Source organism: Platichthys flesus, chromosome 1, assembly GCF_949316205.1.
Source record: "Platichthys flesus chromosome 1, fPlaFle2.1, whole genome shotgun sequence".
Taxonomy (NCBI): domain Eukaryota; kingdom Metazoa; phylum Chordata; class Actinopteri; order Pleuronectiformes; family Pleuronectidae; genus Platichthys; species Platichthys flesus.
This window is the reverse complement of record NC_084945.1, coordinates 647236-672712: the sequence shown is the minus strand read 5'-3', so window position 1 is coordinate 672712 and position 25477 is coordinate 647236. Positions and strand designations below refer to the sequence as shown.

The window sequence follows — 25477 nt, the reverse complement described above, 5'->3', positions numbered from 1 at the left end:
AGAGGCGGGCACGCGCACAGCAGGAGTGTCGTCAACTGTCTCGAAGTGTCCTGACGTCACAGCTGAACTGCGATTTCAACGTAAATATACGGGATCTGTCCAACCTGCCGTAAGAGTCTGAGTCGTGACGTATTAGTTTTAATTTCGGCAACAAAACTTAAAACTTTAAATAATGTTTTAAATAAGAGGTCGCACTTTGTGTGTCGTAAGGCTGAACGCGAGGGGGAGAAATGTGGACCTGTCTCCGTCCTGTTGTTGTCATTCATCTGGGGACAGTCCCGGAACATCAGGGTATCAGGTTCCACTTTAAAATATCCACAGACCTCACGTGGTCAAGGACGTTTCACGGAGCAACAGACGATCAAACGTTAAATGAGACGTTTTCTAAATGAACTTCTGTTCATTGAGTTTGGACTCAGCTGCTGGAGGCGAGAAGGATATGGGGGATTTCAACAAGGTACAACTTTACTAATGTTACTGAGTCAAACTTTACTAATGTTACTGAGTCAAACTTTACTAATGTTACTGAGTCAAACTTTACTAATGTTACTGAGACAAACTTTACTAATGTTACTGAGTCAAACTTTACTAATGTTACTGAGACAAACTTTACTAATGTTACTGAGTCAAACTTTACTAATGTGACTGAGTCAAACTTTATTACTGTTACTGAGTCAAACTTTACTGATGTTACTGAGTCAAACTTTATTACTGTTACTGAGTCAAACTTTACTGATGTTACTGAGTCAAACTTTATTACTGTTACTGAGTCAAACTTTATTACTGTTACTGAGTCAAACTTTACTAATGTTACTGAGTCAAACTTTATTACTGTTACTGAGTCAAACTTTACTGACGTTACTGAGTCAAACTTTACTAATGTTACTGAGTCAAACTTTACTAATGTTACTGAGTCAAACTTTACTGATGTTACTGAGTCAAACTTTATTACTGTTACTGAGTCAAACTTTATTACTGTTACTGAGTCAAACTTTACTAATGTTACTGAGTCAAACTTTATTACTGTTACTGAGTCAAACTTTACTGACGTTACTGAGTCAAACTTTACTAATGTTACTGAGTCAAACTTTACTAATGTTACTGAGTCAAACTTTATTACTGTTACTGAGTCAAACTTTACTAATGTAACTGAGGCAAACTTTACCAATGTTACTGAGTCAAACTTTACTAATGTTACTGAGTCAAACTTTACTAATGTTACTGAGTCAAACTTTACTAATGTTACTGAGTCAAACTTTACAAATGTTACTGAGTCAAACTTTATTACTGTTACTGAGTCAAACTTTACTAATGTTACTGAGTCAAACTTTATTACTGTTACTGAGTCAAACTTTACTGACGTTACTGAGTCAAACTTTACTAATGTTACTGAGTCAAACTTTACTAATGTTACTGAGTCAAACTTTATTACTGTTACTGAGTCAAACTTTACTAATGTAACTGAGGCAAACTTTACCAATGTTACTGAGTCAAACTTTACTAATGTTACTGAGTCAAACTTTACTAATGTTACTGAGTCAAACTTTACAAATGTTACTGAGTTAAACTTTACTGATGTTACTGAGTCAAACTTTATTACTGTTACTGAATCAAACTTTATTACTGTTACTGAGTCAAACTTTATTACTGTTACTGAGTCAAACTTTACTAATGTTACTGAGTCAAACTTTATTACTGTTACTGAGTCAAACTTTACTGACGTTACTGAGTCAAACTTTAGTAATGTTACTGAGACAAACTTTACTAATGTTACTGAGTCAAACTTTATTACTGTTACTGAGTCAAACTTTATTACTGTTACTGAGTCAAACTTTACTGATGTTACTGAGTCAAACTTTACTAATGTTACTGAGTCAAACTTTACTGATGTTACTGAGTCAAACTTTACTAATGTTACTGAGTCAAACTTTACTAATGTTACTGAGTCAAACTTTACTAATGTTACTGAGTCAAACTTTACTGATGTTACTGAGTCAAACTTTACTAATGTTACTGAGTCAAACTTTACAAATGTTACTGAGGCAAACTTTACTAATGTTACTGAGTCAAACTTTACTAATGTTACTGAGTCAAACTTTACTAATGTTACTGAGTCAAACTTTACTAATGTTACTGAGTCAAACTTTACAAATGTTACTGAGTTAAACTTTACTGATGTTACTGAGTCAAACTTTATTACTGTTACTGAGTCAAACTTTATTACTGTTACTGAGTCAAACTTTATTACTGTTACTGAGTCAAACTTTACTAATGTTACTGAGTCAAACTTTATTACTGTTACTGAGTCAAACTTTACTGACGTTACTGAGTCAAACTTTACTAATGTTACTGAGTCAAACTTTACTGATGTTACTGAGTCAAACTTTACTGATGTTACTGAGTCAAACTTTACTAATGTTACTGAGACAAACTTTACTAATGTTACTTAGTCAAACTTTACTGATGTTACTGAGTCAAACTTTATTACTGTTACTGAGTCAAACTTTATTACTGTTACAGAGTCAAACTTTACTGATGTTACTGAGTCAAACTTTACTAATGTTACTGAGTCAAACGTTATTACTGTTACTGAGTCAAACTTTACTAATGTTACTGAGTCAAACGTTATTACTGTTACTGAGTCAAACTTTACTAATGTTACTGAGTCAAACTTTACTAATGTTACTGAGTCAAACGTTATTACTGTTACTGAGTCAAACTTTACTATTGTGACTGAGTTAAACTTTACTAATGTTACTGAGTCAAACGTTATTCTTCACTAATATTAATTATTACTTCATACGACACAGATTATTCCTTTCTGCTGCTCACTGCTGTGACCTCCGAGTTTCTTCAGTCGTGTTGTGAAACCGTTGTGAAGTGTTTGTGTTGTTGTAGGTGAAAAAAGAAGGAAACTGAGGAGCTGCACACATGGATTTATTCAAACTACAGAAAGTGGAGGATTTCTATGAAATCGGTGAAGAGTTGGGAAGGTACAGAACAACATGTGTTAATATATGAACTAAGTTTATTAAAGCTGCTACATTCATATCAGTTTGATATTTACCCGTCAATCAAAATCATGAATAACCTTCAAACTGATCATTACATTAACTTAGTGTAACGTTGTATTGTTGTACCGCTGACATTGTTTTGTTTAAGATCATGCGGTATATACATGAATATATTCATAAATGCAGATTTGAAGTGAAAATATAGGAAAGATAAACAGCTCCTCGTAGTAATTCTTATGTCAGTTTTGTGTTTAATCAGTGACAATGTGTCACGTGTCATTAATGTTCATATACAGAGGAAGAAACTAAAAGTGAAGATTTATTTATTTCTTTTAGTCAAACTATATTTACATGGTTAATAATAATATTAAAAAACAGATAAAATCCAGGTTGCTTTGCTCAATATGAACGAACATGTAGCTCAGTCACTTATTAATGAACTATGACGATATGGAAATTCCACTGAATCAGTGTGACATGTGTTTTTATAATGAACAGTTTTAAATAGTGTGACGGAGCTTCTTCTTTGACTTGTGATTATTATATTTAAAGTGAAGTTTCTCTAGAACATTGATTCACATACATGTGAAAGGCGGTAAGGAGGAGCTGCAGTGTGTTTGTTGGCTCTGGTTGTGTTGCTGCGTGTTGTCAGGACTCTTCTATCTTTAGCTGAGGTCAAATCTGCTGCAGACGAGGAAGTGAAGAGTTCGCTCACAAACCAGAACAAACCTACAGACGTATGAGGTCTGAGTTTTAAATGGTGAACATCAAACCCAGGATTCTGTGTTTGCTGGCGAGTGTCAGGTTCATCATGTTGTTGCAGAATCTGTGCAGCACTTTAAATAGAAGTGTTGTGGGAACTCTAATCAGACGTCCAACATGGGGATGAAGCACATGTGACCGAGGGTGAACAATGTTCATTTAAAGAGCCACTGACCTATTAATAAATAATACCTATAGAATTACTTTAAATTATCTGTCATTGGCCTGAAACTCATTCACTCAGTCTAAAAGGTCAAAGGTCATTCTTCTGCTCAGCTGGTTACAGTTATCCCCAGAGTCCTGTCTAACTTCACCTGGCTCCAGTGTCAGCTGATAAACCATTAATTAGTCTGTGTCTAAATCCCACTTCCAGACGTTCTTCTGTATTTATTCATGTTGGTCAGAATGTGATAGAAACCCAGTTCAACCCAAACCACCTCTTCAGACCTGCTGTGACTCGGTTGTGTTTCAGTGGCCAGTTCGCCATCGTGAAGCGATGCACAGAGAAAAACACGGGACGGGAATTCGCCGCCAAGTTCATCAAGAAGCGCCCGAGCACGGCGAGCTCCCGGGGGGTGCGGCGGGAGGAGATCGAGCGGGAGGTGAACATCCTGCAGCAGATCCAACATCCCAACATCGTCACGCTGCACGACGTCTACGAGAACCGCTCGGACGTGGTGCTGATCCTGGAGCTGTGAGTGGCCCCGAGGCAGACAGGAGCTCAGTCTGTTGATCTGAAGCCACTCAGGTCACAGCGCACCATGGATCAGTTTGATCCAGACTTCTTAATCACAGAACATATGTATCATCATGATTAGTCATCGTTTGATATTATAACATTTTCAAGGTATAACTTTAAATCTGAAGAAAAGCATGTGACTCATTCTATCTTCTTACGTGTGAATGAGGAAGTGATGTCATAGCAGCAGCTTGTTTAAAATCTTCTTACTCGTTGGATCACAGGAGGTTTTTCACAGAAACGATTCTGACTGAGCTCTTTTCACCGGTTCATGTCGGATCCAGTCACCATGTTTTGACACCAGTTGACCACCTGGCTCGTCACCACGTGGCCTCGGGCAGACGCTGCAGTGTGATGGGACGTCTGGATGATGAGAGTTTGTGTTTCAGGGTCTCTGGAGGGGAGCTGTTTGACTTCCTGGCACAGAAAGAGTCTCTGAGTGAAGAGGAGGCCACTCAGTTCATCAAGCAGATCCTGGAGGGCGTCAACTACCTTCACGCCAGGAACATCGCCCACTTCGACCTGAAGGTCGGTACCGGCCACGCCCCCAGATGGTCACGGTGAAACATGGCTCTTTATTCAAAGCCTCACAAGCCTGGGTCACGATCAGAGGTTTACTACTCACAGGGATTCAGCTCTAAAGAAGATGGTTATTTAATTTAATAGGAATTATATCAAACTATGAAGGAAAGAGAAATGTTTAAATTACTCATAATGTCCATAATGTTCTGAGGTCATAAATCAGGAAGTTATTATGACGTAATTTCACCAAAACCTGTTTAGCTGAAACACTAATGCAAAAATGACAATACAAACCATATGTATATTATGAAATCATAAATAATATTTACCCTACCAACTGTTTTTTATACTGAAGGAAAATCAATCACCCACAATAGTTTGTTATTTTCCAGTAAAAGTAAAAATCTCCAACATTCCAACACTCCAACAGTTTCCAGCCTCTTTCTCTGTTTTTTATTCAAAGTGTTACTTTAATAACTTGATTGTGGTTTGGTTATGGACATATTTTGAAATGTTTTCCAAAATGTATAGACAGAAGGATTTTTTCAGTAATCACCAAAGTATCAATATAAACAGAATAGTGAACATCTCTAATCTGAGCCATTATTCAGTTAGAAGGATCTGCTCATTGTCCCAGTTCTTACCACCACTAGATGGCGCAGTTAACTTAGTTTAATCCAGAAAGTATGACGAGTGCTCAGCAGTTTCCTGCTCGATCCTTTGTTTCAGATTTCTGATGCTGTCTTTGATTGACACCTTTGTTGTGTTTCATTGTGAGAAGGTGTCCCAGCTGAAGTGTGTTTCTGTTCCTCTCTCTCATCTGCAGCCTGAAAACATCATGCTCCTGGACAAGAACGTCCCGCTGCCCAGAATCAAACTCATCGACTTCGGCCTCGCTCACAAGATCGAAGCTGGAGTCGAGTTCAAAAACATCTTTGGGACTCCGGAGTTCGTGGGTGAGACAGGATCCTGATGGTCTCACGCTGGACTATTTGATTATTTGAAATGTTTTAAGGAGTTGGGACAAAAATCATTGAATTCATCAAGACACTGAAAAATCCAAAATAAACATCAGTTAAGATTAATGCATAGATGGGGTTTGGTTTATTAAGGGAGATTAACAGATGTTAATGAATGTGGATGATTTTAGAAATTTGCTCTAGGAGAAAATGTTAAAATGAAGTCTAACCTTCAACCGTCCTCAAACCGTCCTCAAACCTTCAAGTCATTGGAGACAAATCTCATGTGTGTCTTCTGGCAGCCCCCCCCCCCCCCCCCCCCCCCGGGGCCGTCACACGTCCTGGAAACAACCGTCCTGTGTGTTCATGTGAAGAAGAGCAACTTTAACATCGATGAATGTTATTTTGTCTTTTAAGCTCCAGAGATCGTCAACTACGAGCCGCTGGGGTTAGAGGCCGACATGTGGAGCATCGGAGTCATCACCTACATCCTGCAAGTGCTACACAAACTACACAAACTACACAACCACACTGAAGCTGTGTTCAGACATGTGGGTGTTTATGAAGCAGCAGCAGCAGCAGGTAGTTGGGTCCGACTCAACTGCAGGTGTGGGAAAATCCAGACAAGGGGCGGAGCCTGTAGAGCAGCAGGAGGCGGAGCCTGTAGAGCAGCAGGAGGCCGGACATGACGTATAAATACTGCTGTGAAAAGATCAGTGTTGTTGTTTACAGCTCGTCCACGTCAACACCTCCAGCATCCTGCTGTATTGTCACAGGGACTCAAATGTCCAGAGACACTGACTCAGACATTTGTTCTCACATACAGAACATGTGAGGAACACGTGAGGAACATGTCTGACAGCAGCTTTACTGTAAACTTCCTCTTTCTGCAGCTTCCTTCAAACAGGACGATGAACCTTGTGTTGATGTCTCGTTCCAGACTCAGTGGAGCGTCACCCTTTCTGGGAGAAACCAAACGAGACACACTGAGGAACATTTCAGCCATAAACTACGAGTTTGATGAAGAGTTCTTCTGCCACACCAGTGAACTGGCCAAGAAGTTCATCAGCCAGCTGCTGGAGAGAGATAAGAAGTAAGAGTTCACAGTAACACACTGAACCACAAAAAGAAAGTCCACCTGCTTTTAATTGGTTTCCAGAATCACTTTTCATAAATGATGTAAAATATTTGTTCTTGTGTAGGAAGAGATTAACAATCCAAGATGCTCTCAATCACCCGTGGATCAAGGTAAGATTCATTGTGTATTCATGTGTGAGTCTGTTGTCCCAGTCAGACAGTGCTGAGCACACGTGACCCGGTTCACACCTGTTGTCTGCATCCAGTCACCAGACCACTGCTCTGAGATCAGGTGTGAACATGTGAAGCTGCTGTTCCACCAAATGAACTTCCCCCAGGAACCATTGAGTTGTTCCCAAACAAACAGGGAACCATCAGGTGTAGTGAGGACTTTACAAACTAAACACACGATTGTCAACTTAGTTTGTAAAGTTCAATGTAAAGAAGGTTAGATCCGGGATTTGCCTCCATGTGGAGCAGAGATCTGCTGAGCTCCTGCTCCATTAAAGTGTTGTTGTCTTTCAAACCCTCCGTCAGGAAGCTGAAGGATGATAGAGCCGAGGGGGGGGGGGGTTCACGTGTCATCACTACACCTGGCTTATCAAGGAGTGGCTTCATGAGACGATGTAGTTAAAGGAGTAAAACCCTGTTTCAAATTAGGAAGACGAGTAAAAGTTCTTTCAAAACACAGATGAATTAACAGAAGACACAACTTTTATATTTTAAATTATGATTGGTCAGTGTTTGTGTGAAGTGAACCTTTGATGGGTTATTGTGAGGTCACTGTATCAACCAGCTGTTGGTGGATTCTTTCCTGGGTTATTATGCACAGGGCGAAGTTTAGCAGAGTTAGTTAGTTGTGATTAGTTATTTACACATTGAACCTCATGCTAACACGAGCTTTCTGAATCACTCTCACTTTCTCTGCTGCTGAAAGTAAATAAGTAAATAACATTCTTTTTTTTTAACCCTGAAGTCCAATGAGCACAAGGAGGAGAATAAAGCCCGAGAGCCGAAGAAGCGTGAGCGGCGGCAGCTGAAGACCAAGCGCCTGAGGGAGTACACCATCAAGTCCCACTCCAGCATGCCGCCCAACAACACCTATGTGAACTTTGAGCGCTTCGCCCAGGTGGTGGAGGACGTGGACCAGATGGAGAGCTCCTTCCTCAGTCTGGCAGCAGCACATGACTCTCTGCAGGAGAACATCGACGCCATGGTGTCTGTGTACAACGAGAAGGAGGCCTGGTACAAGGAGGAGAGTGAAGGCGTGCGCCATGAGCTCTCACAGATCCGCTACGAGTTCCGTAAGGTGGAGGCCCTGAAGAGGAGCCTGCAGGAGGACATGCACACGTTCAGCTCCAGCCTCGGCACCATCAGCAGCCGCTACCAGGAGAGGCAGGGCCACTTCGACACACTGCGCCTGGAGCTGAGCAATGAGCTGAAATGGGTGCAGGAGGTGATGGGTTTGTCTCCCCTCGATGGAGGAGGCTACCCCAACTGCAGCTTCTCCACCGTCTTCAATAACGACGTGAACGAGGCCTTGAAGGAGCTGCTGAGCCGCTCGTGTGGAGGAGAGCTGCTGTCGGGGATTAACTTGGACTTCACTGAACCTGGACAGCAACGATAACACCGAGGCATTTCAAACCTTTCCCCCTGAAGAGTGACGCCAGGCTGCAGCAGGAAGGACCGGGTCAGCTGCTGAAGGATCATACAGCTACTAAGTGCTGTCCTGTGTCCATGAACTCAAACCTACATCCTCACGTACGATGCTCTGCTCAACAATCCCATCTAAGTATAAATGTACTGATATTTTTGCTGTGTACCAGAGATAAACAATGAAAACAGACATCGGCTTTTTCTTTTCATTATTTTATCTGATAGTTAGAAACATTTACTCTTTTGACGGAGGCTATAATCCAGAGTGACTTAAAACTGAGGGACCAAAGCACCTGAGAGACAGTGGACTGGAGCTGCTCTGTGTGCAGAGATGGTTCTACCTGACGTTCTGATTGGATGAACTGAGTGACCACGAAGGAGCAGACGCCCCTTTGAGTGAGTTCCAGTAGAAGAGAGGAGAACCAGACGAGTGGTAATGACTTGGATTTCATTTAAGCAGCCTTGATGTTGATATTGTGATGTTGAGATGTTTTCTACCTTTAATGAAACATTTCAATTCAAAATATACATTGTAGAAGCAAACCTGACTGTCTGAGGTAGTTTGTCACCGGATCCAGCAGAGGGCGATCACTGTCCGACAAGCAGATCAGTGATGATGCTTTGTGATGCTCAGAAAAACGTTGTCAAGCGAAGTCGACCTGAACTGAGGAACCTCACGTCCACATGCGGAGGAGAAGTGGGTGGAACTGTTTATAAAAATATATAGAAATATTCAAACAAATCATGTATCGCGTCAAATTCATTCAAACGTTTTTCTTGAGAAGATTATTTGACCCAACTAAGCTGTGTATAGTGCTAAGAGAAGGGTCCCCAGTATCTAGCCTGGGCCCCCCCCGTGGGGAGGGGGGGAGAAGACCTGACACACTTAAAGGAACTCCCAGGGAGATGGAGGTCAAACCAAAGAGCACGTCGACCCAGATGCTGTGTCAGAGGTCACAGATTAGAAGGAGCGAGCTGCAGGTGGAGCTGCCCCGAGGGCTCCGGTCACAGAGAACACTGTGGCTCCGTCAGTTGAGTCCAAGCGTCTGTTCCATGAGTCCTGAGACCTGTTGTCTGTCCTCACATAAGAGTCAAAGTAACATGGCAGGTTGAGACTCAGTGAAGATGTTACCTCTGGTGTTAGAGCCGCTGGACGAGCTCCTGCTGCCAGTCCAACATTCACCATGTGTGTGAGTGATGGTACAGCGGTGGGACATGTGCAGCTTCGTGTGCGAGACCAGAGACATGGAGCAGTTGACCTGCCAGTGTCCTCGGGCTCAGTGACCTGAGGACATGTGGTAGGACGTAAGGCTCCTGAAACTCTCTCATAACAAACAGTTCAAAACCAGGTTCAAGTGGAGCAGCAGAGAGGAGGCGTTTTAATCTACACATTTTTCTACCTTATTTAGAATTCATCTTCCATAGATGAAATGATATAAGTTCACATACTTTGTATTCTATACAAATGTTGATGGGTTGATTCAGCAGTAAATAGCATGTGACTCCTGGTCTGTGGTGAAGTCTAGAAAGACATAGGACTGACGACAGCCTGATCTTTACACAAGCAGCAGGAGCTTACACAATGTGTTTGCTTTGTGAATCTGTAACACAACATGAACACAGAATATATGTCAAGTCACGAGATGGAGACTCTACCAAATCCAACATCACGTCCTTTCATTGTTGGAGATGCAGAAATTAAACATTTAACAGTGGACAAGCTCCTTGAATCTGATTAAATTAGAACATTGATGCAGAATCAGCCACGTGAGTCTTCAGCCCAGGAGGAGAAGCAGAGAGTCTTCAGCCCAGGAGGAGAAGCAGTGAGGAGAAGCAGAGAGTCTTCAGTCCAGGAGGAGAAGCAGTGAGTCTTCAGCCCAGGAGGAGAAGCAGTGAGTCTTCAGCCCAGGAGGAGAAGCAGTGAGGAGAAGCAGAGAGTCTTCAGTCCAGGAGGAGAAGCAGAGAGTCTTCGGCCCAGGAGGAGAAGCAGAGAGTCTTCAGTCCAGGAGGAGAAGCAGAGAGTCTTCGGCCCAGGAGGAGAAGCAGAGAGTCTTTAGTCCAGGAGGAGAAGCAGTGAGTCTTCGGCCCAGGAGGAGAAGCAGAGAGTCTTCAGTCCAGGAGGAGAAGCAGAGAGTCTTCAGTCCAGGAGGAGAAGCAGTGAGTCTTCGGCCCAGGAGGAGAAGCAGTGAGTCTTCGGCCCAGGAGGAGAAGCAGTGAGTCTTCAGCCCAGAAGGAGAAGCAGTGAGTCTTCAGTCCAGGAGGAGAAGCAGAGAGTCTTCAGCCCGGGAGGAGAAGCAGAGAGTCTTTAGTCCAGGAGGAGAAGCAGAGAGTCTTCAGTCCAGGAGGAGAAGCAGAGAGTCTTCAGCCCGGGAGGAGAAGCAGAGAGTCTTTAGTCCAGGAGGAGAAGCAGTGAGTCTTCAGCCCAGGAGGAGAAGCAGAGAGTCTTTAGTCCAGGAGGAGAAGCAGAGAGTCTTCAGTCCAGGAGGAGAAGCAGAGAGTCTTCAGCCCGGGAGGAGAAGCAGAGAGTCTTCAGCCCGGGAGGAGAAGCAGAGAGTCTTCAGTCCAGGAGGAGAAGCAGAGAGTCTTCAGTCCAGGAGGAGAAGCAGTGAGTCTTCAGCCCAGAAGGAGAAGCAGTGAGTCTTCAGTCCAGGAGGAGAAGCAGAGAGTCTTCAGTCCAGGAGGAGAAGCAGTGAGTCTTCAGCCCAGGAGGAGAAGCAGAGAGTCTTCAGCCCAGGAGGAGAAGCAGAGAGTCTTCAGCCCGGGAGGAGAAGCAGAGAGTCTTCAGTCCAGGAGGAGAAGCAGAGAGTCTTCAGTCCAGGAGGAGAAGCAGTGAGTCTTCAGCCCAGAAGGAGAAGCAGAGAGTCTTCAGTCCAGGAGGAGAAGCAGAGAGTCTTCAGCCCAGGAGGAGAAGCAGTGAGTCTTCAGCCCAGGAGGAGAAGCAGTGAGTCTTCAGTCCAGGAGGAGAAGCAGTGAGTCTTCAGCCCATGAGGAGAAGCAGAGAGTCTTCAGCCCAGGAGGAGAAGCAGAGAGTCTTCAGTCCAGGAGGAGAATCAGAGAGTCTTCAGTCCAGGAGGAGAAGCAGAGAGTCTTCAGCCCAGGAGGAGAAGCAGAGAGTCTTCAGCCCAGGAGGAGAAGCCGCTCCTCCAGCAGACATGCAGGCTTCCACACCACATATGTAGATACTCTACTGTTCCAAGAGCACATATGCTCATTTAACGACTGGTTCAGATAACTATATGTTCCAGGCCCTTTAATACTCAGTTATCAATATTTTATTATTTTTAAATATGAATGTATAGGTCCAGAGCTATATAGCTATATAACTCCTACGTCCTGTTCAGTCACTGCTTGTTTATATAATTTCTTATTGTGAAATTGCAGCTTTATGTACTGTAGTTCTGCTATGTGAGTAACATATAACACCATGTGATTATTGTTTGTCATTCAAGCCAGAGATGTGTTGTAGATATGATTTGTAATCATGGTGTTTATTGTTTCATATCTGGAACATGTTAGTGTTATATGTTTGTATGTGAGTCAGCATATTATCTTTAATCCGTCATGGACCATCAACAGATGTGTCTTTGTTCTCTGGTCTGATCATGTGTCTTCATCTCCTTTATCCATACGGCCGGTGGGATCAATGAACATCTGACATGTTATTGAGTTGATATATAAAACCATGAACCACGAGCTGACTGCTGGAGGATCGAGCAGCAGGATGTGATGAGATAAGGTTTGAGCTGCTGCCTCAGTTCCTCTGCGTCATGAAGATACCAGAAGCTTCTTCAGACTCTGATCTTCATGTTCTCTCCCTGGATCAGAACCAGCAGCACTTTGCTCACTTCCCTCCACTGAGCCTTCAGAAGCAGCACAGGACTGTTTGTAATGTAGCTATGACAGTTTTGTATTTGTGACCCCCCCCCCCGAGCGAGGCTACTGTACATGGAGAAACATACCAATATAAAACTGTTCCTCATAGTATATAAATATATGTATGAACAGTTATAACTATATAAATAGATTTATATATTATATATATAACTTAGAAGGATTAATCTACATTATAATGGGTTGTGATAACTTCCTGCTAATTATTTATGCTTAATAAACAAATGAGTTTAAATGCTACAATTTCCCAAACATCAGATAACCTTAACTAACTAACCTTAACTAACTAACCTTACCAAACTAACCTAAACTAACGGAATTTAACCTAATTTAACCTAACCCACATTTAATATTTCATGCAAAAATAAAATAAAACAAACTCTAGATCAGACTCAATCTCTATAATGTGACTGTAAACACATGCAGGTCCCCCCCCCCGCCCACACACCCACCCACACACACATACACCCCCCCTCACATACACACACACACACTCTCGGGGGCTGAACCACCGCCCGGGCTCGTCTCACAGAAGCTCCGCTCGAGGCTCGGACATGGAGCTGCTCTCCGCCTCCCTCCGCTGTGACGGAACCTCCGACTGAAGACTGCGGGTTCGTGTGATGAAGGTCAGCTGGACCCTCCTGTAAGAAGAAGAGGAGGAAGAAGAGGAGCAAGAGGAGGAGGAGGCCTTCTGCTGGTGAGGGAGCTGTTGTTGCTGCTAGCGTCAGGAAAGTGGAGCTAGCATGGAGCTAGCATGAAGCTAAGCTGCTATGATGCAGCAGATCGATGAGCAGCGGCTCCGGGTGAACCTCACACGTTCCGTGGATCTGTGTGCGTGTACGTGCACGCTGCAGCTAGCATGTAGCATGTGTGCTAGCCTCATGTCACCCCGGCACAATGCGGGGCTGTGCTGGGGTGTTCTAAGCTTTGCTAGCTGGGTGACGTTAGGGAAGTTAGCTAACGCGAGCTAACGTAAACAGCAGCCTCGGTGTGTTCCTCGTTTGTGTCAGAAACAAACATGTCCACATGTGGGGCGGTGCTTCGTCAGTTGTTCTTCTGTCAGCACCAGCACGGACGTGCTGTCGGTGCTGTTTCCCGAGGCTTCCCGGTGGTTGTGTGAGCTGCAGGTGATTAGCATGAGTGACGTGAAGCAGGTTAGCTGCCCTCTCTGCCCTCACTGCTGTCACCGCCTCAGCTGATCGGGCAAACCGGTGCTATCTGTGGGCCGAGCTGCTAGCTGACTGGAACCAGTGTGTCTGCAACTGGTTCCAGTCATGTAGCAGCTGCAGGTTCCAGTCAGCTAGCAGCTGCAGGTTCCAGTTAGGTAGCTGCTAGCTGACTGGGACCAGTGTGTCCGCAGCAGTTTCCAGTCAGGTAGCAGCTGCAGGTTCCAGTTAGGTAGCAGCTAGCTGACTGGGACCAGTGTGTCTGCAGCAGGTTCCAGTCAGGTAGCAGCTGCAGGTTCCAGTCAGCTAGATGCTACCTGACTGGCACCAGTGTGTCTGCTGCAGGTTCCAGTCAGGTAGCAGCTGCAGGTTCCAGTTAGGTAGCAGCTAGCTGACTGGGACCAGTGTGTCTGCAGCAGGTTCCAGTCAGGTAGCAGCTGCAGGTTCCAGTCAGCTAGATGCTACCTGACTGGAACCAGTGTGTCTGCTGCAGGTTCCAGTCAGGTAGCAGCTAGCTGACTGGAACCAGTGTGACTACAGGTTCTAGCTAGCTGACTGGAACCAGTGTGTCTGAAGCAGGTTCCAGTCAGCTAGATGCTACCTGACTGGCACCAGTGTGTCTGCTGCAGGTTCCAGTTAGGTAGCTGCTAGCTGACTGGGACCAGTGTGTCTGCAGCAGGTTCCAGTCAGGTAGCAGCTGCAGGTTCCAGTTAGGTAGCTGCTAGCTGACTGGGACCAGTGTGTCTGCTGCAGGTTCCAGTCAGGTAGCAGCTAGCTGACTGGAACCAGTGTGACTACAGGTTCTAGCTAGCTGACTGGAACCAGTGTGTCTGAAGCAGGTTCCAGTCAGCTAGATGCTACCTGACTGGCACCAGTGTGTCTGCTGCAGGTTCCAGTTAGGTAGCTGCTAGCTGACTGGGACCAGTGTGTCTGAAGCAGGTCCCAGTCAGCTAGATGCTACCTGCTACCTGACTGGCACCAGTGTGTCTGCAGCAGGTTCCAGTCAGGTAGCGGCTAGCTGACTGGAACCAGTGTGACTACAGGTTCCAGTCAGGTAGCGGCTAGCTGACTGGAACCAGTGTGTTTGAAGCAGGTTCCAGTCAGGTAGCAGCTAGCTGACTGGAACCAGTGTGACTACAGGTTCCAGTCAGGTAGCGGCTAGCTGACTGGAACCAGTGTGTTTGAAGCAGGTTCCAGTCAGCTAGCTGCTACCTGACTGGAACCTGCAGCTGCTACCTGACTGGAACCTAGGTAGCATCTAGCTGACTGGGACCTGTAGTCCCAGTCAGGTAGCAGCTAGCTGACTGGTATTGCAGTATCACATTGTGCTGATACCTGAAAACACAGCATCAACCTCTAAAGGACAGTTTGCATTGAAACACGTGTGTTGTTTTTTGATATGAATAGATAGAACTGGCAGAAGGCCACATTACCTTCTCATCATGACAGAATGCATCACACGCACACAGGGTTGTGTTGTCACATGCAGACAGACACACTCTCACTGAGTGTCTGTGAGGATCCTGATCAGTCTGCAGCTTTCACATGTTCAGTTTCCAATGGTTTTACAGTTCCCATATGGGAAGTGACCCAAAACCTTCAGAGCTCTTCTGTTTCCTCATTGGTCGATGAAGAAATGTCCTCATCTGAATCTACATGATGATCAGGGGCCGCCCTGTAACAGCAGGATAATGTCATATCAATGTGTGTGTTTCAGTCAGTGTGTGTCTACACCTGGTAAAGCATTTAATAACTGATGAGATTGTGTGTTTACTCCAGCCCTGTATCTACAGGCTGCCTCCCATGATCTGTGTCTGTGTGTAGTTTGCTCCATGGACGTTCATGATCTGTGTGTAGATGATCTGTGTCTGTGTGTAGTTTCATCACAAGTCAAACAGACGAGTGGAGTAAAGGGTTTGAGTTAAATGTGTGAGTGAAGCCATGTGAGGATCTTGCAGAGGGAGAAGTGGGCGTGTGAATCTGGATCCTAACACATGAGAGATGTGAGATCTTTATACGTCATGTGGACATTTGACTGAGCCGGACTATCTCCTGTTCTTCATATCTGAAAATATGCAGCAATGTGAAGCTAACTGGAATCTGAACCGTGCCATGATTTCACTGATTGTACTCACGGGTCATTTATATTTTTCCACAAGAGAATATCGGTGTTGCCCTGATTTGACCGAACACACACACACCTAACCTCTCGTGTCTTTATACCTGGATAATATAAGATCATACTTTATTGATTTACTTGGTGACACATGTTAAAATCTGAGGTTTAACAGAAGAAGTCAACATTAAATTTATATTTTACTTTCTTGTATTTCACTGCTGTTTAATTCCTTACAACGTTTTATTCCGGTAACTAAAGATTTTCAGTCTCAGCTGGTTTCACGTATCCTGATATTTAAAAAAGCACAAGTCACCTCATGACTCAGCACTTTACACAATTTCTCCTACATGGAATGAATCTAATTTTACGTGTCAGTGAAAGCTGATCTCAGTTCAGCAGAGCGTGTTTACTTTCTACAGACAGTGTTTCCTTTGTGATCGTAAGTCTAGTAAATGTTAATGGTTCGAGCAAACCTCAGCGACGCCACCAGTATATTTAATCCAGTATATTTAAAGATAAACTGGTTCAGAAGTGTTTGTTCTGCTTCTAATATAAAGAAGCCAACAAACTGAACCTGATCATCTTCAAGGATCAGACCGTGTGATATTATGAGCTCATGACCGTATTTGAAGTGTCCGTGAAGCCGAGTCGTTAATGAAGAGTCAGCAGACAGATCTGCAGAGGAAGTTTGAAACTGGTTGTTGTTTTCATTGTTCATATGCGAATGTTAAGTTAAATGTTTGTTTCCTCATCTCACTTCTTATGAATGTCCTGTTAAAAAGTGAGTGTTGAATTTGTTGATAAGTTAATTTGATCAGATATGTGTGTGTTTGTTGTCACTTAACAAAAATCAAGTTCGAACAACCCGACATGTTTTGTGACTCGTTGTGATTCACTTGTCCGTTCATTTGAATTCAGAAACTCGATGATAACGTTTGACCCGATGTCCTTGTTCCAGGACCGATGGCTCCAGAGTGACCGGCCATGGCTCTCATGATCCCCCCCGTGAAGCTCAAATGGCTGGAGCACCTGAACAGCTCCTGGATCACGGAGGACAGCGAGTCCATCGCCACCCGAGATGGAGTCTCCGTGCTCTACTCCAAGCTGCTGGCCAACAAAGAGGTGGTGCTGCTGCCCCAGCAGGTGCTCTGCCTGAAGGGCCCCCAGCTCCCGGACTTTGAGCGCGAGTCCCTCTCCAGCGATGAGCAGGAGCACTACCTGGACGCTCTGCTCAGCAGCCAACTGGCTCTGGCCAAGATGGTCTGCTCGGACTCGCCCTTTGCCGCTGCGCTGCGCAAACGTGTGCTGGTGCTCCAGCGCATCTTCTACGCCCTCTCCAACAAGTACCACGACAAAGGAAAAGTGAAGCAGCAGCAGCACTCCCCCGAGAACCACTCGGGCTCCACCGACCTGCACTCGGTCAGCGAGCGGCCGCGCTCCAGCACCGACGCCCTCATCGAGATGGGCGTCCGCACGGGCCTCAGCCTTCTGTTCGCTCTCCTGCGCCAGAGCTGGATGATGCCTCCCCCCCCCGGCCCTGGTGGAGGTCAAGGGGGAAACATAAACTTGTGTAACGACGTCATTCACACTGCCATCGACGTGGTGAGCTCCCTGCCCCCCCTCTCTCTGGCCAATGAGAGCAAGATCCCCCCCATGGGCCTGGACTGCCTGGCCCAGGTCACCACCTTTCTGAAGGGAGTGACCATGCCAAACTCTGGAGCGGACATCCTAGGGCGCCGCCTGGCCTCGGAGCTGCTGCTGGGCCTGGCCTCGCAGAGGGGCTCCCTGCGCTACCTGCTGGAGTGGATCGAGATGGCCCTGGCAGCGTCCGCCGTGGTCTGCACCATGGAGCAGAACAAGGTGCTGCAGAACCAGGAGGGCCTCATCGGCTATGACTGTTTCATGAACATCCTCACGCAGATGAGACGCTCTTTGGTGAGTGAACATCAACATTACTCACAGATGGAACACTCTGACAGTTTTTCCTCTTGTTGAGCTGTCGAATGATAAAATGCTACGAACCATTCATTCAGTCTCAGGCTGGGGGGGCGGGTGCAAAGTGTCACTGAATCCTCAACAGAGCTCTGGAAGTAAAGACTTAATAATGTGAACCGTCTATCGTCACAGATGTTATCTGAGGATGTAAGAGTATTGTTTCTCTTAAATGCATCATGTGATGTGAGCGGCAGATTTAACAGTGTGTGTGATTAGATTTGTCTTTACTGGGGTCTGTTACAAAAGGCTTAATCATGTTAAACGTCTGATGGTTTGAAGTCGTGCGTGCTCTTCACTCTGCTTTGTGCGTTGGGCTCAGGGCTCCTCAGCAGATCGCAGCCAGTGGCGGGAGCCGACCCGGACGCCTGACGGCCTCTGCTCCCTGTACGAGGCGGCACTCTGTCTTTTTGAAGAAGTAAGATATTAAAGCAGTGTTTTCCCCTCAGGACTTTGTGGTTTCATAACTTCTTTATTCCAGTTTCTTGTGGTAACTCGTCTCACCAGTGTGTTGAAATATCTCAGGCAGTCAAACTGTAGATCTCCTTCTACTGATGACACCATTCCCTTCCATTGATTGTGTTTCCTTCCTGCAGGTTTGTCGAATGGCATCAGACTACTCTCGGACTTGTGTGAGTCCGGACAGCATCCAGACGGGCGAGGCCCCCGTGGTGTCGGAGACCTGCGAGGTGTACGTGTGGGGCAGCAACAGCAGCCACCAGCTGGTGGAGGGCACTCAGGAGAAGATCTTACAGCCCAAGATGGCCTCCAGCTTCGCAGACGCTCAGACAGTAAGAAGAAGCCGAGCACTCCTCTGCTGCAGATCTCATGTCTGCACCTGGTGCGGGAACAGGAACCATGACATGAAACTTGAACTTATCTTAGGAAGTCATGGTATTTGTAAGGTTGTTGTTTATGTTTTATGAATTATAATAATCAGCATAATAAAGGGTCACATGGTCTTATAATGCACTTAACTTGAGATGAATAGAGACAAAGATTTGAGCTCTTCAAGACGGAGGAGCAGAAACAATCCAGATTCTTTATTCTTTCTTTTTATATAAAGAACTATTAAAAAAACACTTCATATCTCCCCCCCCCCTTTGACATTTACTCCAGAATGTGTTTATGTATAATTTGAACGTGATTGTATTTGAACCTGATTTTAATGCCAGGTGTTAATTGGGTATAAGACTTTGTTTAGGACTTTTCTACGTGTTGGACCTGATCAAGGACATAAAGTCCAACATAGTTAGGACAGACATTTAAAATGTCCTTTAAGCTCAGTCACTTCCTGACCGGTGGTGTTTCCTCTGCAGATCGAGGCCGGTCAGTACTGCACCTTCGTGATCTCCTCCGACGGCTCCGTCCGGGCCTGTGGGAAGGGCAGCTACGGCCGCTTGGGCCTCGGGGACTCCAACAACCAGTCAACGCTCAAGAAGCTGACCTTTGAACCCCACCGCGCAATCAAGAAGGTGTCGTCCTCCAAGGGCTCTGACGGCCACACGCTGGCCTTCACGACGGAGGGTGAGGTGTTCAGCTGGGGTGACGGTGATTATGGCAAACTGGGTCACGGGAACAGCTCAACACAGAAATACCCTAAACTTATCCAGGGGCCACTGCAGGGGAAGGTAGGGTGTCACCAGCTTCTGAGCACATTTCATTCACATGGTTCTCGTCCCACCTCCTTGTTCTGTTGAAGTGTTGTGCATGTTTCACCTTCGATTCTCAGAGCTTCGAAAAACTCAATAGACGTCTCTTTGCTTGTGTGTTGATTAACAACGAGCGGCGATGTGTGTGGTGTTTGTGTTGTGTCAGGTGGTGGTTTGTGTGTCTGCTGGCTACAGACACAGTGCTGCAGTCAGCGAGGATGGAGAGCTGTACACGTGGGGTGAAGGGGACTTTGGACGATTAGGTACGTTTCTGATCTAAAACATTCTTAATATATACTTTAATGTTCCCAGGACGTTGTTTGTTGTTGTTTGTTGTTGTTTGTTGTTGGGCAGTAGTAGTCGTCTTGTGTGTGTCATGTTTATCTTGGCAATACAATTAGTTAAAAGCAAACCTGTCTGTGGTGGAGTACAGTCTTCATATCTACAGTCCCCTGATGAAACCACATTTAAGTTACACACACTCATAAATAAACCCCTCAACACCACAGAGATCACTCACTCACTCCTGGGTTCACAGGTCACGGTGACAGCAACAGCCGAAACATTCCGACGCTGGTGAAAGACATCAGCAACGTGGGCGAGGTGTCGTGTGGCAGCTCCCACACCATCGCCCTGTCCAAGGATGGACGCACTGTGTGGTCGTTTGGAGGCGGAGACAATGGTGCGTGAACGCTTCACTGTGACTCACAAACTGAATGTGTGTTATTTATCTGTATTGTGCTGTGGAGTTACAATGTGATCTTTGTGAATGCCGTCAGTTGCTGTGATTTAAAGATCTGTCTGTTGTCCTGCAGGGAAACTTGGTCACGGTGACACTAATCGAGTTTACAAACCAAAAGTGGTGGAGGCCCTGCAGGGGATGTTCATCAGGAAAGTGTGTGCAGGGAGTCAGTCGTCTCTCGCCTTAACCTCCACTGGCCAGGTAGGACATGAGTCTGTGTCCCAGCTCTCTCTGGTCAGTGCTGTACTCGACTGGGTGGTGAGACTGGTTCGTGGAGATCTTGTTTGTCTGGAGAAAACAAAATGAATAAATGTTTTTTAGAGTGAAAAGAGGAAGTGGTCTGGTGGTGTATATTCACGTCAGGTTCTCTGCAGGTGTATGCTTGGGGCTGTGGCGCCTGCCTGGGCTGCGGCTCCTCGGAGGCCACAGCGCTCAGACCCAAGCTCCTCGAGGAGCTGGCCACCACCCGAGTGGTGGACATCTCTATCGGAGACAGCCACTGTCTGGCCCTGTCCCACGGTAATGTCTCCTGTCTGCTTCGTGTCCTTTATCCTCCCTGTCTCTCTCTTTAATACGTCTCCGTGTCAATGCTTCACTGCATTGACCGGAACACATTGTTATTTAAATGGTGGAAGCAAGATTTCGTTTTCATGGGACATGTGACAGGAAGTTGTGTCCTCTGAAGTTCAGGACTTCTCCAACACACTTAACAATCAGAAGAGATCAGTGCTGTGGTTCCTGCACAGGTTCCTAGACCCTGGGAAAGGGTCTTGGGGTCAAACTGGGACCTTCAACACGTCATATTTCTTCTCTGAATTATTATCCCAGCCATTTCTAAAATCACGTTACTTGCCTTCTACTCAATCACCGTCTAGACAATGAAGTATACGCATGGGGCAACAACTCCATGGGCCAGTGTGGCCAGGGGAACTCGACCGGGCCGATCACCAAGCCCAAGAAGGTGGTGAGCCTGGACGGGGTCGCGGTTCAGCAGATCTCAGCCGGCACGTCTCACAGCCTGGCCTGGACCGCGCTGCCCAGGGACAGGTCAGTTCCAGCAGAGCAAACACACACTGACACAACCTGGACTGTTCAGGAGAGAGCCCCACGTGGGGGGGGGGGGGGGGTCCTTGAACTTCTGTACGTATTCCAGGTTGTGTAATACAGGTCAAAGGTCAGTGACTGGGAGTAAACACCACCATTAGAGGGATTACACTCTGTGCTACAGACACACACACTTTGTTTCATTAAAACAGTGAAAAAAAGCCGATTTGGTTCAAGTTTTAATTTCATAAGAGTTTTATTTATTTATTTTTGATCCTTGTTGTATAATATGAATATAATAATAATAAACAGATAGTTAAATAAACAGTATTATACAGACAAACAACCCTACCAGTGTGATTTTTAAACAAGAGGAGTATAAATTATTAGTATAATTATATAATATTATTATGGATTTTTAAATGCTTGGCCTGGTGGTCTTTTCCCTTGTCAGGGAAAACTCAGCTGACCTTCTGACCTGCTGACCTGCTGACCTGCACTCACTTTGCACTTTAACAATAAAACCTGACGTGACTCAGAAGTTATTAGAACCTGAACAGAACTGATGTTTACTTTGTGTTTGTTGATTCACTTGATCTGCTTCACATCACGAGACGAGCACAGTCAGGACTTCAGGGCTAACGGGACTCGAACCATCTGAAAAGCTTATTTAGTAAATTACAGCAAACTTGTAATAACAGTAACAGTTTCAAACCCTTTTTAAAGCACAAATCAGGAGGCTCGTGAAAAAACGCACCTCTTATAGTCACATAGAGATAAAAACAAATAATTGTGTATAGAATCAAATTCTTTGATGCATCGATATCGTCGAATCATCGGCCTCTGAATTTAAATCAAATCAGCTGCTTAGAGATTCCTGTTCAAGCTCTCGTGTCCAAACTGTCCAAACCGTGGCTTCAGTTCTCAGACGCTCTTCTTGAGGCTGGAGACAGCAGTAAGACACATCGTCCACATCTTGTCTCTGACTCTCCAGGCAGGTGGTGGCGTGGCACAGGCCGTACTGCGTGGACCTTGAAGAAAGCACCTTCTCCCACCTGCGCTCCTTCCTCGAGCGCTACTGTGACGGGATCAACAGTGAAGTTCCTCCTCTGCCCTTCCCCTCGTCCAGGTGAGACCTCAGCTGCTGGAGAGAAGCCAGGAAACCAGAGGAGGCAGATTTAGAGTCTTTTCCAGCTGGTTTATTTGAGGCACTTTCTTGTTTTTCAGTTTCTCAGAACACCTGATTATATACAGGCTCGGTATAAACAGTGTTATCAAGTGTTTGTTTGATGTTTTTCCAGGGAGCATCATACCTTTCTCAAGCTGTGCCTTCGGCTCTTGTCCAATCACCTGGCTCTGGCTCTGGCCGGGGGCGTGGCCACCAGTATCTTGGGTCGGCAGGCGAGGCCCCTGAGGAACCTGCTCTTCAGACTGATGGACTCCTCCGTGCCCGACGAGATCCAGGAGGTAAGAGATGATACAAGCACTTTGTGGTCCGGGGGGGGGGGACTGTTTATTAATAAGTTGATTCATGATGAGCCTTTAATCCATTAAGACCGGAGGCGCTGTATAGAAACACACTCTGGATCCTAAGCATCATGAGAATTCAAGATGCTCATGAGAATGAAGTGAGGCTCTCTGGACAGAAACCTGGAAGAGCAACGTAAGTGAAGGTAGAAGTGAAATCAGGTTTGTGATGGCAGCATGAGGTCACATCCAGGAGACTGAGAGTCAAACAGAGGAATACGTCAATAACCCGATGATAACTGGGATACTAGTGTAAACCCAGTCAGTTCTGACCCTGTCAGGCTCCTGTAGCCTGCAGCACTTTGCTTTTCTACAAATCATTCAAGTTCATTAGATATTCTTCCTGTTCTTCTCCTGGACTCGGATCAATGTGCGATTAAACTTCACATCTCTCGTGATGCCTTGTGTTTGTTTTTATGTTCTTTTTTGAGAACAGAGAGTAAGTCATGAGAATTTTGAATCAATTGTGTGTGTGTCTGTGTGTCTGTGTGTCTGTGTGTGTGTGTGTGTCTCACCCCACCAGGCGGTGATTGAGACTCTGTCTGTGGGGGCCACGATGCTGCTGCCCCCGCTGAGGGAGAGGATGGAGCTGCTCCACTCGCTGCTGCCTCAGGGCCCGGACCGATGGGAGAGTCTCTCCAAAGGACAGGTGCCTCCCGCTGCGTCTCCTCACTGAGAGCCTCCTCTGCAAGGAGCTTTCATCTGTTATCAATACATCTAATGATTCAAATCAGGATAAAACATCTGCTTCGGCATGCAGATGTATATTTATCTTTTATATTTAGAGGATCATAAGTGGAGACAGATCCTGAAAACGTATTACATTTATAAAGTAGAATATGAAAGAGAACTTTGAAGTTCCGACCTAAAGGAAAGATTAGTCAATCTGTGGAGTTCTGTCTCAGTCACTTTCCTACCTGTGATTATTACAAGATTGAAACCGCAGCCGACGAGTGATGAGATTATTGTTTGTTTGATTTCATCATCTATCAGCTGGTATCTGGTGGACTGATCAAATCTGTTCCTATCTTTTCATCTTATCTGGTGTGTGCCTCTGAGACTGCACCGAGCTAATGTCCTGAGAATGAAATGAATCTGTCCCTGACCCCAAACCGCATCCATCCCACAAGTTTACTGGAAATCTGAGCAGTTGTTTTGTGTAATTCTGCTTTGGAACAAACAAATGGAGAAGGGTGAGAACATAGCCAGAGGGAAAAAGCTCTTAACTTAGCAAAGATAAGGAAATAGTTCACAGATAGATAGATAGATAGATAGATTACTTTATTCATCCCCGAAGGGAAATTAAGTCGTCATAGCAGCCGGTACATTTGAATACAATACAATAGAATCAAATAAAAAATATTGAGGTAGAAAGTATAAAAACAGAAACACAAGATAAATAGGTAGATAAGGTGCAGTGGCAGATGATAATAGTACTGATGATATGATGGTAATGTTATTATTAGACAGTATATACAAATTGTACAGTATATATAGTATATAATATAACATAATATATATATTTATATATGATAGTAATTATACCAATATAATAGCAGTATATAGTAGTAATGGCAGCAACAGTATATATAATAATAGTAAATATAATAATAATAATATGTACACATGTACAAAGAGTATGATATGATATGTAGTAGAGGTATAAATATAAGTATTTGACTATACAATAGATAATATAATATACTATGAGTGTAAGAATGTATAGACAGCTACTATGATTCCCATCTTCTCATTTGAGTCGTGTTGAATACTTCTCTTCTCTCCGGGCGTCTGCAAACTGAAACTCAGGAAGTTGATAGAGGTTGTGAAGTGACCCCAGCTGAGGCCAGCGTGTGTCCTTGGACAAACACGTAGACTGGATGTACACAGGCCTGACGTCTGTGATGACCTCACGATGTAGATCTGTGCTGAGTCAGCATGAACCCACCTGTGTTGTGTGGTTGTGTTGAAGGTTCGATGTTGTCCTTGTCTGACTCGTGTCTCTGCCACAGAGGATGCAGCTGGACATCATCCTGACCAGTCTCCAGGACCACACCCACGTGGCCTCGCTCCTGGGTTACAGCTCTCCGCCCGACGGCCCAGAGGGGATCTCCTCTGGGCCGGGTTTCACAGCCCCCCCGGAGCCGGGCTACAGTGCCACAGCAGAGCACCCCGACACCCACCTGGCTGAGATCCTCATGAAGACGCTGCTCAGGAATCTGGGCTTCTACACTGTAAGTCTGGACGGTTGGTGCAGCTCATTGCTCCTGTTGATTTTAGTGCGTTAATCAATAACAAACCATTATTTGTGGGATGAGCTCAAATCCTCTCGTGACTGGAGAAGGTTTCTTTTTAAAACTATGTGTGTGTGTGGATTCACCCCGAGTCTCCAGGGTTGTGGCCAAATGTCCTCACTTCCTACAGTCTCATACTTAAACTGGTCCTCATAAGGATAGAAGTAAACACACAGCTCCTGGAGACTTAACTGGAACCACCACCACTGAGCCCATCTCTCTGTGTTGTTCCCAGTTAGGGACACAGATATCGTCCCTGGTTGGATGAGCTGCTTCCAGTTAACTGGTCTTTAGTCTGAAATCTTTCCCTTCAAAGTAAAA

The 25477-nt window shown here is 45.2% G+C and overlaps 2 protein-coding genes across 6 annotated transcripts in view; both read left to right on the top strand.

The window, feature by feature from the left end:
• The first annotated feature begins 33 nt into the window (after positions 1–33).
• Positions 34–8919, top strand: dapk2a (death-associated protein kinase 2a). The gene is made up of 9 exons (XM_062386684.1): positions 34–457; positions 2899–2993; positions 4249–4470; positions 4905–5043; positions 5864–5993; positions 6414–6489; positions 6937–7089; positions 7199–7244; positions 8050–8919. The coding sequence occupies exons 2-9, from the start codon at positions 2932–2934 to the stop codon at positions 8698–8700; spliced, it is 1479 nt and encodes a 492-aa protein (XP_062242668.1). The 5' UTR covers positions 34–457; positions 2899–2931; the 3' UTR covers positions 8701–8919.
• Positions 8920–13121: 4202 nt separating this feature from the next.
• Positions 13122–25477, top strand: part of herc1 (HECT and RLD domain containing E3 ubiquitin protein ligase family member 1) — a 47550-nt gene continuing 35194 nt past the window's right edge. For all 5 annotated transcript variants that reach the window (XM_062386364.1, XM_062386295.1, XM_062386221.1 and 2 more), the window contains exons 1-14: positions 13122–13317; positions 16864–17840; positions 18220–18315; positions 18494–18688; positions 19217–19528; positions 19716–19812; positions 20088–20231; positions 20365–20492; positions 20666–20810; positions 21167–21338; positions 22330–22464; positions 22637–22802; positions 23386–23511; positions 24875–25096. In XM_062386364.1, the coding sequence (XP_062242348.1) occupies positions 16890–17840; positions 18220–18315; positions 18494–18688; positions 19217–19528; positions 19716–19812; positions 20088–20231; positions 20365–20492; positions 20666–20810; positions 21167–21338; positions 22330–22464; positions 22637–22802; positions 23386–23511; positions 24875–25096 (2889 nt within the window). In that variant the 5' untranslated portion in view covers positions 13122–13317; positions 16864–16889. The remainder of the gene's footprint in view (positions 13318–16863; positions 17841–18219; positions 18316–18493; positions 18689–19216; positions 19529–19715; positions 19813–20087; positions 20232–20364; positions 20493–20665; positions 20811–21166; positions 21339–22329; positions 22465–22636; positions 22803–23385; positions 23512–24874; positions 25097–25477) is intronic.

Excerpts from the sequence above, each read along its gene's own strand:
- dapk2a (XM_062386684.1), top strand. The coding sequence starts at position 2,932 with ATGGATTTATTCAAACTACAGAAAGTGGAGGATTTCTATGAAATCGGT. Across the intron at positions 2,994-4,248 it reads ATCGGTGAAGAGTTGGGAAG|TGGCCAGTTCGCCATCGTGA; the intron begins GTACAGAACAAC and ends GTTGTGTTTCAG. Across the intron at positions 5,994-6,413 it reads TGGGACTCCGGAGTTCGTGG|CTCCAGAGATCGTCAACTAC; the intron begins GTGAGACAGGAT and ends TTGTCTTTTAAG.